Source organism: Chiloscyllium punctatum, chromosome 17, assembly GCF_047496795.1.
Source record: "Chiloscyllium punctatum isolate Juve2018m chromosome 17, sChiPun1.3, whole genome shotgun sequence".
Classification (NCBI taxonomy): Eukaryota; Metazoa; Chordata; class Chondrichthyes; order Orectolobiformes; family Hemiscylliidae; genus Chiloscyllium; species Chiloscyllium punctatum.
This window is the reverse complement of record NC_092755.1, coordinates 94,248,602-94,264,451: the sequence shown is the minus strand read 5'-3', so window position 1 is coordinate 94,264,451 and position 15,850 is coordinate 94,248,602. Positions and strand designations below refer to the sequence as shown.

The window sequence follows — 15,850 nt, the reverse complement described above, 5'->3', positions numbered from 1 at the left end:
CACTCCAATTGAATCCTCTGTTCTTTTTGTTATTGCTGAATAACCTATTTGAGGTACTACGGGCACTGGAAATGAATGTTTTCCCAGAAATGTTTTTTTATGAAAGCTGATATCTGTTCCAAAAGTATATCTTTTTCTGAAAATCTAACTCCACTTACTAAGGAAGTCTAACCATATTTGACATTTTAGCACAGTCCAACATTTTAAAGATTCATGAATCTTAAAGCAGAATTTCTGCAATCTCAAATTTTAAACTGTTAAAATTCAATATATATTGATCTGGAGAATATCCATCCTGCTTTCTAAATTTATCAAAGTCTGTTCATACTTCATAAACATTGTCCATAAATGTTATTAGAATTTCTGAAGCTTTATCAGTGTCTTTTCATTAAGCCTCAAACTCAGATTATTTGACAGCTAATAACACGAGAAACTTCATAGGAACACAGAATCTTGGTGTGCTTGTCCACTGATTCCTGAAGGTGCAGGACAGGGAAAAAAAAGGTGATTAAGAAGGCTTATGGGACACTTACCTTCACCAGTCATGGCATAGAGTATAAGAATAGGGATGTCATGTTGGAGCTATACAGAACTCCGATTTGATCACAGTTTGAGTACTGTGTGCAGTTCTGGTTGCCACACGATAGGAAGTATGTGATTACATTGAAGGTGGTATACAGGAGATTCACCAAGATGTTGTCTTGGTTGGAGCATTTTAGCTGTGAAGAGAGGCTGGATAGAGTTCTTTAGAGAAGACTGAGGTGAGGACCTGATTGAGGTCTGTAAGATTGTGAGGGGCATGAATCAGCTGAAGGGAGCACAATTTTAAGGGGGAGGGCAAGAAGTTTAGAGGAGATTTGAGGGAAACCTTTTACACTCATCTGGAATGTACTGCCTGAGAGGGTAGGAAACCTCAAAAACTCTGAAAAGTAATTGGCTGAGCACCTGAAATGCCATAATATTCAAGGCTTTGGGCGAAATGCTGGAAATTTGGATTAACTTAGATGGTTTGGTGCAGACTTGATGAGCCAATGGGCCTCCTTTGTTTTGTATGATTCCACGACTCTAATTTTGCTTTTAGCTGAAGCAATAATCCTGATAAAGCAATGATAAAAGCATAACCTGTGTTCACTTATCTACTTCATTTTTCTGCTGATCACAAGGTTCAACTTCATATCCATCACTTTGCACTTCTCCAACTATAAATTTTTATTTGAAAAGAACTCATGGGGCTGTAAATTGCAAGGTGCATCAAGTTTTTTGAAATGATTCTTGCATAAGACAGAGCAAGATGTCTTGCTGTATCTTGGCCTCACAGCAAGAATCAAATCTAATCTGTGCACCTGCAGGAGTTCTGCCATCTGAAAGCTGTGCTGCTTGGCTGTGGAAGGGATGAGGAGAGATGGTATAGAAGAGGAAGCTGGTACCATGTTCCCCTCAGAGAGAATCGACATTTCGGGCATCAGCCCTCCTGAAGAAGGGCTGACCTGCTGCGCTTTTCCAGCAACACATTTTCAGCTCTGACCTCCAGCATCTGCAGTCCTCACTTTCTCCCCTCAGAGAGACAATGAGGTCTCTCGTTGTGTGTGGGATAATGTAAAGGGGTTATCTACCTGGAGGACCAGCAGAGGTTGTTTCACCTTCCCCACCCCCAACCAGAACTGCATAGTCAGAGGTCACCAGCCGGGTCAGTTCTATTTCCAGGGTGAGGAGCATTGTGCAGCAGTGCAGTATGAAAGTCAATGATCTCCATTCCACCAGGGAAAATGCAATATTGTGTCCTCTGCTACCTCACACTCATTTTTGCCTATCCATCCACCTCCCACCCTCCCACCAATGCTTATACTCTAAACACCCACTCTTGTCGCCTAAAACACCTTTTCCACTTGCTCTCATTACCCCTATTCTATCATGTAGCATACCTTCTGCCTCTGCACTGCATCAATATTCCCTCAGAACACTTCAGCACCATTCCTCCATATTGTTATGAAGTTGAAGCCATGTACTGTACCTTTAAGAGAGAGTGAATGCTTTTGAACTGAGAGCTTACAAGCGCCTTTGTATATGACTAGATGGCAGTCCCTGAGTGTACTGGAAAATTACAAATATGCAACATTTGGCTGTGAAATAGATACCTGGGTTTTGGTTGCTGTTTTGACAACAATTCAAATTTAACCAATCAGTTTAATTTTTGCCCCAGGATACTAAAACCCTGTCGAGTTTTAATTTATTGTTTTGCCAACATTGAACCATTCAGATGATCTGATGTTGGGGGTATAAAATGTGGGCATTTTGAAAATTGGTCAGAAAGCAACTGCCATCGAGACAAATCCAATAAATTAGTTAACACTCTCTATCAAAGGTGCCTTTTCATATGAAACATATTTGCAGTAAAAAGAAAGAAGATAACTGAGAGAATTCAGCAGCCAGAAGAGTGAAGTCACAGAAGATGACAGTGGTTGCTTTTCTGTAGCTGTCATCCAATACCAAGAGAAAAAGATTATTTGATCACTGACCTCATAAGAACATAAGGAATAGAAGGAGTAAGCAATCTGACTCCTCAAACCTGCTCTGCCATTCGATATTATCATGGCTGATCTGGTCTTGACCTTAACTTGACTCTCCTGTCTGTTCTCTATTGGATGCCTTTTGTCGTGTGAAGCAATGGTTTTTCCATTGGTTGTTCAACACTATGTTAAACATTGGTGTGGCTGAGGAGTTCTGTTCTGGCATGGCAGTCTTTGCTGCATTTGCTTTGGAAAGAGATAGGGGATGGAAAGATGCAGGATTTGAAGCTTCAGTTTTCTATGGACCTTCTTCTAGACCAGCTGACTTTACTTATTCACTTCACTTTGTCCAAACTCCCTCCAGACAGTCCATGTGGAGTGTTCACAGTCACCAGTAACTACATCCCTCTGATCTGTGTCATTATGTGACATCTTCACATATCATTTGCAGATGGCCTTGAAGCAGAAGTATGGTCAGGTCATGACCCTGTCCCCAGTTTATTTTAGAGAAGAGGATTTGGAACATCTGATGGACATGATTGAACCAAAGTAGATGCTGTTGGCTCAGTAATGAGTGTAATCTGATAAAATTAAAATGCTCCAAGGCCACTGAGTTGATAATCTTGTCCTACTGAAGATATTGAGACCATATCTGAGACAGTGAAGGTGGTATATGTTCAGCCTTTCCTCTTGTTTAGTATATGTTGTCCCAGTCTCATTACTATGGAGAACTGCACAGAGGTTGAGTAAACTCATAGTTTGGTACACTTAATCAGGTTTCTTTTGTTCAATACTCCCTTAGTCAGCTTAAATCTCAGTGTCATGAATTCATGATCTAACAAAAGCAGCAAATTCCTTCTCATCACATGAGGAGAAACACCTCAGTATCTTTTGGAGACCAACTGAAGACAGGTCACAACTTCCTTTGCAGTGAGTCACAATAAATATTTATTTTGTTTCCTTTTTAGTACAAAACTAGCACACTTTAATTATAAAGTCAACCAGCCAATCAACTTAGTCAGGCATGACTGTGTTCAGTACATGTTGCTTTCTCATTCCTTTGTTCTCAAAGCAAGGTTCTAGATGGATTTGTTTCTATATTCCCAGTATAGCTCTATTGCCTTTTTCAAGCTGAACACTCAGGTAAACTTTCATTTTCAATATTTGATGTTATCGTGCAGATTTGAGTAAACAAAGAGATGCAAATTTCTTGAAACCTCACTCACTTTACTTTCACCGATTCTTAATTAGAATGGTAGTTCCAGGGCAGTTAGCACTTGAAATTCCATTTGGGGTTGCCCGGGCTTGTCAGGAGATCTCAAATGCCATTTTAGTCAGCTGTGTTCTTTTTAAAACAATTTAAAACATCCATGAAAATCTCAAGTGTTAACATCAAATGATGTAAGTTGAATATTAATCATTAAATTTATATTAAGATTGAAAAAAATTGCACTTTGAAACTCCTCAGATTATCATATGTTGCAAATAAGAGCACTACTTATTCTTTTAAATTCCAATAAATATCGGCCCAACCTTTTCTTTATAAGATAGCCTCTTCCTCCCAGGAGTAAACTCAGTGAACATTCTCTGAAATTCCTCAACAGTACATCATTTATTAAATAAGAGGGCCATTACTTTTTGTAGCATCTTGATATGGTCAAATTTGCTGCCGTATGTTTCCCCACCTCATAATGATTCTTTTGCGAAAACATTTTGATGGCTGTGAAGAATTTTGAAGTATTCTACAAAAAACTTCATTCTCTCTTTTGTAAAATGCTTATTTCATCAGTTATGATGAGTTTCTAATGCAAATAGGTGTCTGAATAATGCATTTGCAGGTTGAGATCACTAGGTATTGTTGTGGCCCATTATATCCTATGACATTTTAACATTCAGAAGAGGAAATTAGCGCTGTCTTTGACCCCTCTGCAATGTCCAAATGGTTGATTCTCCATAGGATTGCTTTAGCATGGCCCCAGTTCTCATTGTTTTTGAATCTAATCAATGGCAATGATCCATTCTTAGTCCACTCTTCTTCTTCATTTTAAATATTGTATTTTGTTGACATACATCTATTGGAATTGGCTGACAAAGTTCTATCTCCCATTACTTTTCTTGATTAAATCAATCTGAGATTCAGTCAAGGTTAATACAGACCTTCCCCCTCTTGAAGACTGGAAAGACCATTAATGGATATGACAAAAACACCTGTTCTATCAAGCCAGTCCAATCAAGAAATTGTACAGTCAAATATGCCAGTGCACTGGTATTGAAAAAAAAACTCAAAAAGGAACATTTATATTTCTATGATATAATTTTTTGACTTATGAAAATCAGATGATGAAACTTGAGACTGAAGTAGAAATAAACTCTGCCTACAGCATACTGCCCCTTTTGTTTTTATGAAAATGATAAACACAACATTCACACCCAACAGAAACTCTATATGTTTGCTGCCAACAACCCAAAGCTGCACAGTTTTTCTCAGCAGTTCAGTGTCTATTCCAAAGATAATATAGCACTTACTCTGTCTTGCATTTGGGTGTCAACTCAGTTTAGGTATACCAAAGTATTAACATAGGCTTTCTTACAGAGAAATAAGGATGCTAACAACTCAGCCAAGTTCAGAGTTTAGAATCATTGGGTGATGTACAGCTCTTGAAACAGTACCTGACAAAAGAGTCAACAGTTTTAGTGGAGACAAAACAAACCAAAGTATAACAAATTTGCAGCAGCGAAGGACATCATTTGGTCTATTTTGTCTGTGCCAGCTGAAAGATAATAATCCAGTTTTAATGCAATTGATCCTCAGTAGCACTTGTAGCACTTCAAGTGCAAATCTAAGCATTTTTTAAATGCAATGAGAGTTTCTCCTTTGACAACTTTTCAAATAATGAATTCTAAGGCCCATATGGGTGAAAATAAATTTTCATCCTCTTCTCCTTAATCCATGTTAAAACTCATGATTGACCTTTGTTGACGGATATTAAACTGAAAATGCAAGGAAAATTAACATAAAGTAAACAAGGCAATTGAATTATGTTTTGCATTATGGGTTTTGTCTTTGTCAAAATTAGAGCTGGATATAATTTCTAAGTTTGAGGAAATTGAGGTTTATAAAATTATGAGGGGCATAGATAGAGTAAACAGACAAGGTCTCTTTCTCTGGCGTGAGGGAGTCCAGAACTAGAGGGCATAGGTTTATGATGAAAGGGGAAAGATTTAAAAGGGACCTATAAGGAGCAGCTTTTTCAAGCAAAGGGTGGAGTGTATATGAAATGAGCTGCCAGAGGATGTGCTGGCAGCTGGTACAATTACACCATTTAAAAGGCATCTGGATGGGTATATGAATAGGAAGGGTTTAGAGAGATATGGGCCAAGTGCTGGCAAATGGGACTAGATTAGGTTAGGATATCTGGTCAGCATGGTCAAGTTGGACTGAAGAATTTGTTTCTGTGCTGTATATCTCTATGAGTCTAAAAGAAGGTGCTGACACAAATACAGAAATTGCCAGAGAAACTCGGCAGGTCTGACAATATCTGATGGAAGAAAGCAGAGATAATATTTCAGGTTCGGTGACTCGTCAACACAGTTATTAGTAGATGGGGAAAACATGGTCTTTCCCCTGAACCGGTGGTGGGGAAGGGAGGAGGTGAAGACAGAGCCCTGAAAGAGTCATAAAGTCATAGAGATGTACAGCATGGAAACAGGCCCTTCAGTCCAACCCATTATGCCGACCAATTTAGTCCCACCTGCCACCAGGGCATATCCCTCCAAACCCTTCCTATTCATATACCCATCCAAATGCCTCTTAAATGTTGCAATTGTACCAGCCTCCACCACTTCCTCTGGCAGCTCATTCCATACCCGTACGACCCTCTGCATGGAAAAGTTGCCCCTTAGGTCTCTTTTATATCTTTCCTCTCTCACCTTAAACCTATGCCCTTTAGTTCTGGACTCCCCGACCCCAGGGAAAAGACTTTGCCTGTTTTACCCTATCCATGCCCGTCATAATTTTGTAAACCTCTATAAAGTCACCCCTCAGCCTCCGACGCTCCAGGAAAACAGCCCCAGCCTGTTCAGCCTCTCCCTATAGTTTAAGTCCTCCAACCCTGGCAATGTCCTTGTAAATCTTTTCTGAACCCTTTCAAGTTTCACAACATCTTTCTGATAGGAAGGGGACCAGAATTGCATGCAATATTCCAACAGTAGCCTAACCAATGTCCCGTACAGTCACACCATGACCTCCCAACTCCTATAGTCAATACTCTGACTAATAAAAGAAAACATACCAATCGCCTTCTTCACTATCCTACCTACCTGAGATTTCACTTTCAAGGAGCTATGAACCTGCACTCCAAGGTCTCTTTGTTCAGCAACACTCCCTAGGACCTTACCATTAAGTGTATAAGTCCTGCTAAGATTTGCTTTCCCAAAATGCAGCACCTCACATTTATCTGACTTAAACTCCATTTGCCACTTCTCAGCCCATTGGCCCATCTGGTCAAGATCCTGTTATAACCTGAGGTAACCCTCTTCACTGTCCACTACACCTCCAATTTTGGTGTCATCTGCAAACTGTACCTCTTATGCTCGCTTCCAAATCATTTATGTAAATAACAAAAAAGTAGAGGACCCAGCACTGATCCTTGTGGCACTCCACTGGTCACAGGCCTCCACTCTGAAAAACAACCCTCCACCACCACCCTCCATCTTCTACCTTTGAGCCAGTTCTGTATCCAAATGGCTAATTCTCCATGTATTCCATGAGATCTAACCTTGCTAATCAGTCTCCCATGGGGAACCTTGTCGAACGCCTTACTGAAGTCCATATAGATCACATCTACTGCTCTGCCCTCATCAATCCTCTTTGTTACTTCTTCAAAAAACTCAATCAAGTTTGTGAAACATGATTTCCCATGCACAAAGCCATGTTGACTAGCCCTAATCAGTCCTTGCCTTTCCAAATACATGTACATCCTCTCCCTCAGGATTCCCTCCAACAACTTGCCCACCACCGAGGTCAGGCTCACCTGTCTTTAGTTCCTTGGCTTGTCCTTACCGCCCTTCTTAAACAGTGGCATTACATTTGCCAACTTCCAGTACCTCACCTGTGACTATCAATGATACAAATATCTCAGGAAGACACCCAGCAATCACTTCTCTAGCTTCCCACAGAGTTCTCGGGTACACCTGATCAGGTCCTGGGGATTTATCCACCTTTACTTGTTTCAAGACATCCAGCACTTCCTCCTCTGTAATCTGGACATTTTGCAAGAGGTCACCATCTATTTCCCTACAGTCTATAACCTTCCATATCCTTTTCCACAGGAAATGCTGATGCAAAATATTCATTTAGTATCTCCCCCATTTTCTGCGGCTCCACACAAAGGCAGCCTTGCTGATCTTTGAGGGGCCTTATTCTCTCCCTAGTTACCCTTTTGTCCTTAATATATTTGTAAAAACCCTTTGGATTCTCCTTAATTCTATTTGCCAAAACTATCTCATGTCCCCGTTTTGCCCTCCTGATTTCCCTCTTAAGTATACTCCTACTTCCTTTATACCCTTCTAAGGATTCACTCGATCTATCCTATCTATACCTTAGATAATGAAACGGTCAACAGAGAAATAGCAAGCTAGGACAGAAGAAAAGTTAAAAGTGAAAAAGATGGGTGAGCTATTCTAAATGAAACCCATATAACTTTCTTACCTTCGGCTGACAAATGAACTTTGACAAGTTGGACGACACTGCGCATGTGTCTGGACCGGCACCATGTCCAGCAATAGACATGCGCAGTAGCCGGAGGAGCGGGTGGGTGTGCGCATGCGCAGGAGCATAGAGTCATCATGGCGGCACGTAGCCATGTGCAGGATCCCAATGACAGGAGGTTGCGTCCGATCTATGGTAACGAATTAATTCGTCGTGTTTTGCTTGCAACATTCACCTGTTCACACACCAGTAACAAAATTCAAGCTGTTCAAAGTCACGGTGCTTTGTTAATTTAACACCGCGAATCCGCCTCTTGGTAGGCCGCAAATGTATCCTCGAGCTCGAGTTACACAGCACTTAGGAGCCCAGTCTGGTATCGAACTCTTGTTACTGACAGTCCAGCGTCTATTTGATTTTCAAATTTTATTGTTGTTTTCACTCGTAGAAAGCTTTGTTTTTTAGAAGTTTGTTTAGGCGGGTCTGTGGTTGTCAGTAGTTAAGTAGAGCGATGTGCATATCTCCAGTTGAAACCTGTTGATTTCTCATTACGGTGGAAGCGAGGCGTTTGGGATACAGCAACTGAAACACTGGGGTGTTGGTGGAGACAAACTTTTGGTTGGAAATCTGGGTGGGTCATCTTTTTAACCTAAACTGCTAGAGTGCATGAAGTTTGGTTGGGAGCGGCAATTTTGCCTCTGAGGATGCTTCTGATCTTGGAAACAAGTTATGTGGTAGTTGGAGCTTAGCGCTTTTCTGGAAATAACTGATTTAACTGTGGCGTTTCAACACTCATGCTTGCTTTAACGTTGAACATTTGACAGTAATGTTTTGCTATGTTCTGTTTTTAAGTTATATGTTACTTGACTGAAATTATTTTTTTTAAACCTTACTGTATAACCAGAAATATCACTAAAGATTATTCTGTTGTTTTGGCAGGAAATAGATGTGCTGCAGTAGCGCATTCATACTAGAGATGTTCTGGTCATTGCTTCACTAATGTACTTAGGTCTAACAGGTGTTGATGATAAGAGGTAAAAACAATGACTGCAGATGCTGGAAACCATGATAAATTGCATGGAAAGGTGGCACAGTGGTTAGCACTGTGCTTCACAGCGCCAGAGACCCGAGTTCATTCCCATCTCAAGAGACTGTGTGGAGTTTGCACATTCTCCCAGTGTCTGCGTGGGTTTCCTCCGGGTGCTCTGGTTTCCCCCCACAGTCCAAAAATGTGTAGGTCAGGTGAATTAGCCATGGTAAATTGCCTGTAGTGTAAGGTGAAGGGGTAAATGTAGGGGAATGGGTCAGGGTGGGCTGCTTTTTGGAGGGTCAGTGTGGACTTGGGCCAAAGGGCCTGTTTCCACACTGCAAGTAATCTAATCTAAAGATGTTTAGGTAGAGGATCATCTTGTGCAGTTGGAGTGTCCTTACCACTGGACTAGGGGCCTGGGTTCAAGTCTCATTTGCTCCAGCGATCTGTAATAACATCTATGAACAGGTTGATTTGAAAAACAAGTTAATTTTTAAAAAATGAATATTGAAACTGAGGGACTGTTGTGATTAGTGTTCCTGTCCCTGAATGAAAAGAGCTGAAAATGTGTTGCTGGAAAAGCGCAGCAGGTCAGGCAGCATCCAAGGAACAGGAGAATCGACGTTTCGGGCATAAGCCCTTCTTCAGGAATGAGGAGAGTGTGTCCAGCAGGCTAAGATAAAAGGTAGGGAGGAGGGACTTGGGGGAGGGGCGTTGGAAATGGTGCAGTGAGAGAGGGACTCACTGAAATCCTTGTGGAGGGAGGAAGAGAGCTTCAGGAAGGCATCCTTGTCAGAGGATTCGCAGTAGGTTAAAATCTTCGAGGAGAAAGTGAGGACTGCAGATGCTGGAGATCAGAGCTGAAAATGTGTTGCTGGAAAAGCGCAGCAGGTCAGGCAGCATCCAAGGAACAGGAGAATCGACTTTCGGGCATAAGCCCTTCTTCAGGAATGAGGAAACTGTGACCCAAGTTCAAGTCGACTTGCTCCAGAGGTGTGTAATAGCATCTCTGAACAGGTTGATATCTTATATGTCTGTATTAAGTCACCTCTCAACCTTCTTCTCTCTAACGAAAACAGCCTAAAGCTCCTCAGCCTTTCCTCGTAAGACCTTTCCTCCATACCAGGCAACATCCTAGTAAATCTCCTCTGCACCCTTTCCAAAGCTTCCACATCCTTCTTATAATGCGGTGACCAGAACTGTACACAGTACCCTAAGTGCGGCCGCACTAGAGTTTTGTACAACTTTAGCATAGCCTCATGGTTCCGGAACTCGGTCCCTCTATTAATAAAAGTTAAGAAGGCATACAGTGTTTTAGCAACCCTGTCAACCTGGGTGGCAACTTTCAAGGATCTGTGTACCTGGACACCGAGATCTCTCTGCTCATCTACACTACCAAGAATATTACCATTGGCCCAGTACTTTGCATTCCAGTTACTCCGACCAAAGTGAATCACCTCACACTTGTCCGCATTAAACTCCATTTGCCACCTCTCAACCCAGCTCTGCAGCTTATCTATGTCTCTCTGTAACCTACAAAATCCTTCATCACTATCCCCAACTCCACTGACCTGAGTGTCGTCTGCAAATTTACTAACCCACCCTTCTACGCCCTCATCCAGGTCATTTATAAAAATGACGAACAGCAGTGGACCCAACACCGACCCTTGTGGTACACCACTGGTAACTGGACTCCAGGATGAACATTTCCCATCAACCACCACCCTCTGTCTTCTTTCAGCAAGCCAATTACTGATCCAAACTGCTATATCTCCCACAATCCCATTCCTCCGCATTTTGTACAATAGCCTGCTGTGGGGAATCTTATCGAATGCCTTGCTGAAATCGAAGAAGGTAGTTGCAAGTTGCCATCTTGAACTGCTATTATCTTTGGTTTATAGGGACATCTAAGATGCTGTTAGGAGAAGAGTTCCAAATTTTAGATCTAATGACAATGATTGAAAGGGGATATAGCTCCAAGGAAGGATGTTTAGATGAAGGAGAGCCAGGGGAACGTGATCTGTTTGGAGTTTCAGAAGGCATTTGAAAGTGCTACACAAGAGGCTGCTAAATAAAGCAAAAGCCCATGACGTTGGGGGTACGGTGCTGGCATATTTCGGGGATTGCCTGACTGGTAGAAGGCAGAGAGGGTATAAAATGGTCTTTTTCAAGATGGCAGCTCTGGAGGGATCAGTGTTGGAACACAGCTATCCATGTAGTACTTTAATGATCTGGATGAAGGAACTGAAGTTCCCATAAACCAAATCATCCGCTGACATTTCCGCCACCTCCAAACGGACCACAGCACCAGGGATATATTTCCCTCCCCACCCCTTTCTGCCTTCCGCAAAGACCATTCCCTCCGTGACTACCTGGTCAGGTCCACGCCCCCCTACAACCCACTCTCCCATCCTGACACCTTCCCCTGCTACTGCAGGATTTACAACACTTGCACCCACACCGCCTCCCTCACCTCCCTCCAAGGCCCTAAAGAAGCCTTTCACATCCATTAAAGTTTTAACTGCACATCCACCAATATCATTTATTTTATCTGTTGCTCCCGATGCGGTCTCCTCTACATTGGGGAGACTGGACACCTAGCAGAGCGCTTTAGGGAACATCTCTGGGACACCCACACCAATCAACCACACTACCCTGTGGCCCAACATTTCAACTCCCCCTCCCACTCTGTCAAGGACATGGAGGTCCTGGGCCTCCTTCACTGCCACTCCCTCACCACCTGACACCTGGAGGAAGAATGCCTCATCTTGGAACACTTCAACCCCAGGCCATCAATGTGGACTTCTACAGTTTCCTCATTTCCCCCCCACCTCACCCCAGTCCCAAGAGTCCAACTCAGCACTGTCCCCGTGACTTGTCCTACCTGCCTCTCTTCTTTTCCACCTATCCACTCCACCCACCTCCCTAACCTATCACCTTCATTCCCTCCCCCACTCACCTATTGTACTTTATGCTACTTTCTCCCCACCACCCACCCTCCTCTAACTTATCTCTCCACACTTCAGGCACTCTGCCTGTATTACTGATGAAGGGCTTTTGCCCGAAACATCGATTTTACTGCTCCTCGGATGCTACCTGCACTGCAGTGCTTTTCCAGCACCACTAATCTAGAATCTGGTTTCCAGCATCTGCAGTCATTGTTTTTAACCCTGTTTTTACCTTTATTGCTAAGTTTGCAGATGACACAAAGCTCGATGGCGGAATAGCTGGTGTTGAGGAGGTGAGGCGTCCACAGAAGGACTTGAACAAGCTAGGAGAGTGGGCAAGGAAGTGGCCGATGGAATTCAGTGTGGGAACGTGTGAGGTTATGTACTTTGGTAGAAAGAACAGAGGCATAGACAATTTTACAAATGTGGAAAGGCTTTGGAAATCTGAAGTATAAAGGGACTTGGGAGTTCTAGTTGATGATTCTGTTAAGATTATCATATAGGTTCAGTTGACAATTAGGAAGGCAAATGCAATGTCAGGATTCATTTCAAGAGAGATGTACTGCTGAGGCTGCCTTTGGAATATTATGAGCAGTTTTGAGCCCCAAAGGAACAATGTGCTGGCATTGGAGGGGTCCAGAGAAGGTTTACAAGAATAGTTCCAGGGATGAAGAACTCCTCACATGAGAAACATTGAGAACTCTGGATCTGTACTCGATGGAGATTAGAAGGATGAAAGGGGGGGGGGGGGGGGGGGAGTCTCTTAAATACTGAGAGGCCTGGTTAGAGTGGATATAGACAAGATATTTTCTCCAGTAGTAAGACAAGGACAAGAGGGCACAACCTCAGTGAAGGAATGACACTTGAGAACTGAGACGAGGAGAAATTTCTTCAGCTGGAGGATAGTGTATCTGTGGAACTGATTGTTGCAGAAGGCTGTGATTACCAAGTCGCTGAGTATATTGAAGACAGAGATAGGTTCTTGATTGGTAAGGTGAAAGGCAAGAGAATGAAATTTAGGAATGTATCCACCATGATCCAATGGTGGAGCAGATTCAATTGGCTGAATGACCTAATTCTGTTCCTGTATCTTAGGTGGGGTGATTTAGAGGGTAACTTGCAGATTCTTATGCTGCCATGCACCTTGTCTTTCTAGATGGTAGCAGTTGCAGTTTTGGAAGGTGCTGTAGAAAGATTCTTGGTAAGTTATTGCACTGCATCTTGTAGATGTACACTCTTGCCACTATGCAAGGACACAGTTAATTGTATGGTCCTGGGAGTATTGCCAAACAGAGACCGAGGGGTGCAGATGCATAGTTCTTTGAAAGTGGCGTAGCAAGTAGTGAAGATGTTTGGCATGCTAGCATTTATTGGTCAGAACATTGATTTTAGGAGTTGAGACATCATTTTGTGGCTGTACAGGACACTGGCGAGGCCACTTGTAGAACACTGCATTCAATTCTGTTCTCCCTGAAAGTTGTTAAACTTGAGAAGATTACAAGGATATTGCTGGGATTTCAGGGTTTGAGCTAGAAGGAGAGGCTGGATAGTCAGGGTTTTTTCTCTTGTGTCTTGGAAGCTGAAGGGTGACCTCATAGAGATTTATAAAACCAATACAGGCATGGGTAGAGTGAATACCAAGGTCATTTTCCCAGAATAGGGGAGTCCAGAACTAGAGGGGAAAGATTTAAAATTGACCTGAGGGGTAACTTTTTCATGCAGAATGTGATGTGTGTCTTGAATGAGCGGCCAGAGGGAGTGGTGGAAACAGGCACAGTGTAACATTTAAAAGGCAACTGATGGGTACATGAACAAGAGTGGTTTAGAGCAATGTGGGCCAAATGCTAGCAAAGGGGACTAGATCAGTTTTGGATAGCTTGTCGGTGCGAACGAGCTGGTCTGAGGGAGTCTGCTTCGTGCTGTGTAACTCTGTGACTTTGTGACTCTTAAGATGTTGATATTGAGGGATTCAGCGAAGGCAATGCCATTAAGTATCAAGCGTGATACATAGTTTCTTTGGAGATAGTTGTTGCCTACCACTTATGAATGTTACTTAACACTTTATTCTCCAAGCCGAGATGTTGTCCAGGCTTGCTGCATTTGGAGACAGACTGCTTCAGAGTCTGTGAATGATTCTGACCTTTGGGCATCATCAACAAAAATTCCCACTTTAACCTTGTGATGAAAGGAACGTCATTGATGAGTTGATGAAGGTAGTTGTACCTTGGAAATTCACCAAGGAACTGCTGCAGTGATGACCTTGAAGTGAGCTGATTGATCTTCAACAACTGCAACTGTCTTCCTTTGTGTTAGGTATGGCTCCAGTCAGTGCAGAGGTCCCCAAATTCCATTTGACTCTAATTTTACTTGATTCCTCGATATGATTCTTGGTTTATTGTGGCCTTGATGTCACAAGCACTCACTTTCAGCTCACCTCTGGAATTAATTTCTTTTGTCCATGTTTTAACCAAACCTGTGTAATGTTTTAACCAAATCTTAATTAAAAGTTAACTAAGGAACTGAGTGGCCCTGGCTGAAGCCAAACTGAGCATCAGTGAACTGTTTATTCTTTTGCAAGTGCTGCTTGATAGCATTGTTGATGACCCCTTCCGTTGCTTTCCTGATGATCAAGCCTTAACTCATTAGCAATTGCCAGATTGGATATGTAATGCTTTTTGTGAACAGGACATACTTGGGATCTTTTTCACATTGATGCGTAGAATGTTAGTGTTGGAACTGCAACAGCTTTGCTAAGGTTGTACAGCTGATTCTGGAGCCACAAGTCTTGCGTGCTGTTGCCAGAATATTGTCAGGGGTTCATATGCTTTGAAATGTCCAGTGCCTCGAACTGTTTCTTGATGTCACTTGGAATTATGTAAATTGACTGAAAACTGGCATTGGTAATACAGGTGACCTGAGGAGGAGATCACGATGGATTATCTGTTCAACACTTTGGACTAAAGATCAATGTAGGATCTTCAGTCTTAGCTTTTATGTTGGTGTGCTGGGCTCCTTCATTGCTAAATCAAGATTAGAGTCATGCTGGCAAAGCACAGCAGGTCAGGCATCATCCGGGGAGCAGGAAAATGGACATTGAAGGGCTTTTGCCTGGAGCATCCTCCTCCTGGCTGTACTTGAGAAAGATTTTCTAGTTGTAGAATAGGCATCATACCACTTGAAATTTTAGCAGACGTGAAGTGATTAACTTTAAAAGAGACACAATATAAAGTAAATAGTACACTATAAAATCTAAATTAAAAACTTTTTAAAGGGAATGCAAGAATGCAGTCGTGGGGATATCATACACAAATGTTTAAAGTTGGCAAGAGAGAAGTTGAGAAGACCACAGGAAATGCATATCGAATCCTTGACTTTATAAATGGAGGAGGACAAAAACAATCAAGTTCTGCCAAATCTTTATAAAACATTCAGACTGGAATATTGCAACCAATTCCTTGCTTCTATCTATAGAAACAATGTTGGGAACTTAGAGAAGACTGAGGAAATGGAGATTTTGAAGAAATTAAGGTTCTCCACATAATGAAGCAAAGGCTAAAGGGAGATTTGATCGAGGTGATTTTGATAGACCTTAAGGGCTTGTTTCCCATTTTAAATTGATCAGTATTCAGTGTACCCAAATTTATGGTAAATGAAACAA

The 15,850-nt window shown here is 42.2% G+C and overlaps 2 protein-coding genes across 2 annotated transcripts in view; one reads left to right on the top strand and one right to left on the bottom strand.

Moving 5' to 3' along the window:
* LOC140488147 (TRAF-type zinc finger domain-containing protein 1-like) overlaps window positions 1–8,236 on the bottom strand; it is a 58,964-nt gene extending 50,728 nt beyond the window's left edge. Inside the window, exon 1 of the mRNA XM_072587974.1 lies at window positions 8,218–8,236. The gene's annotated coding sequence lies outside the window, so the exon portion shown is untranslated. The remainder of the gene's footprint in view (window positions 1–8,217) is intronic.
* A 91-nt stretch (window positions 8,237–8,327) lies between these two features.
* Window positions 8,328–15,850, top strand: part of naa25 (N-alpha-acetyltransferase 25, NatB auxiliary subunit) — a 104,052-nt gene continuing 96,529 nt past the window's right edge. Inside the window, exon 1 of the mRNA XM_072587970.1 lies at window positions 8,328–8,412. Coding sequence (XP_072444071.1) covers window positions 8,355–8,412 — 58 coding nt within the window. The 5' untranslated portion in view covers window positions 8,328–8,354. The remainder of the gene's footprint in view (window positions 8,413–15,850) is intronic.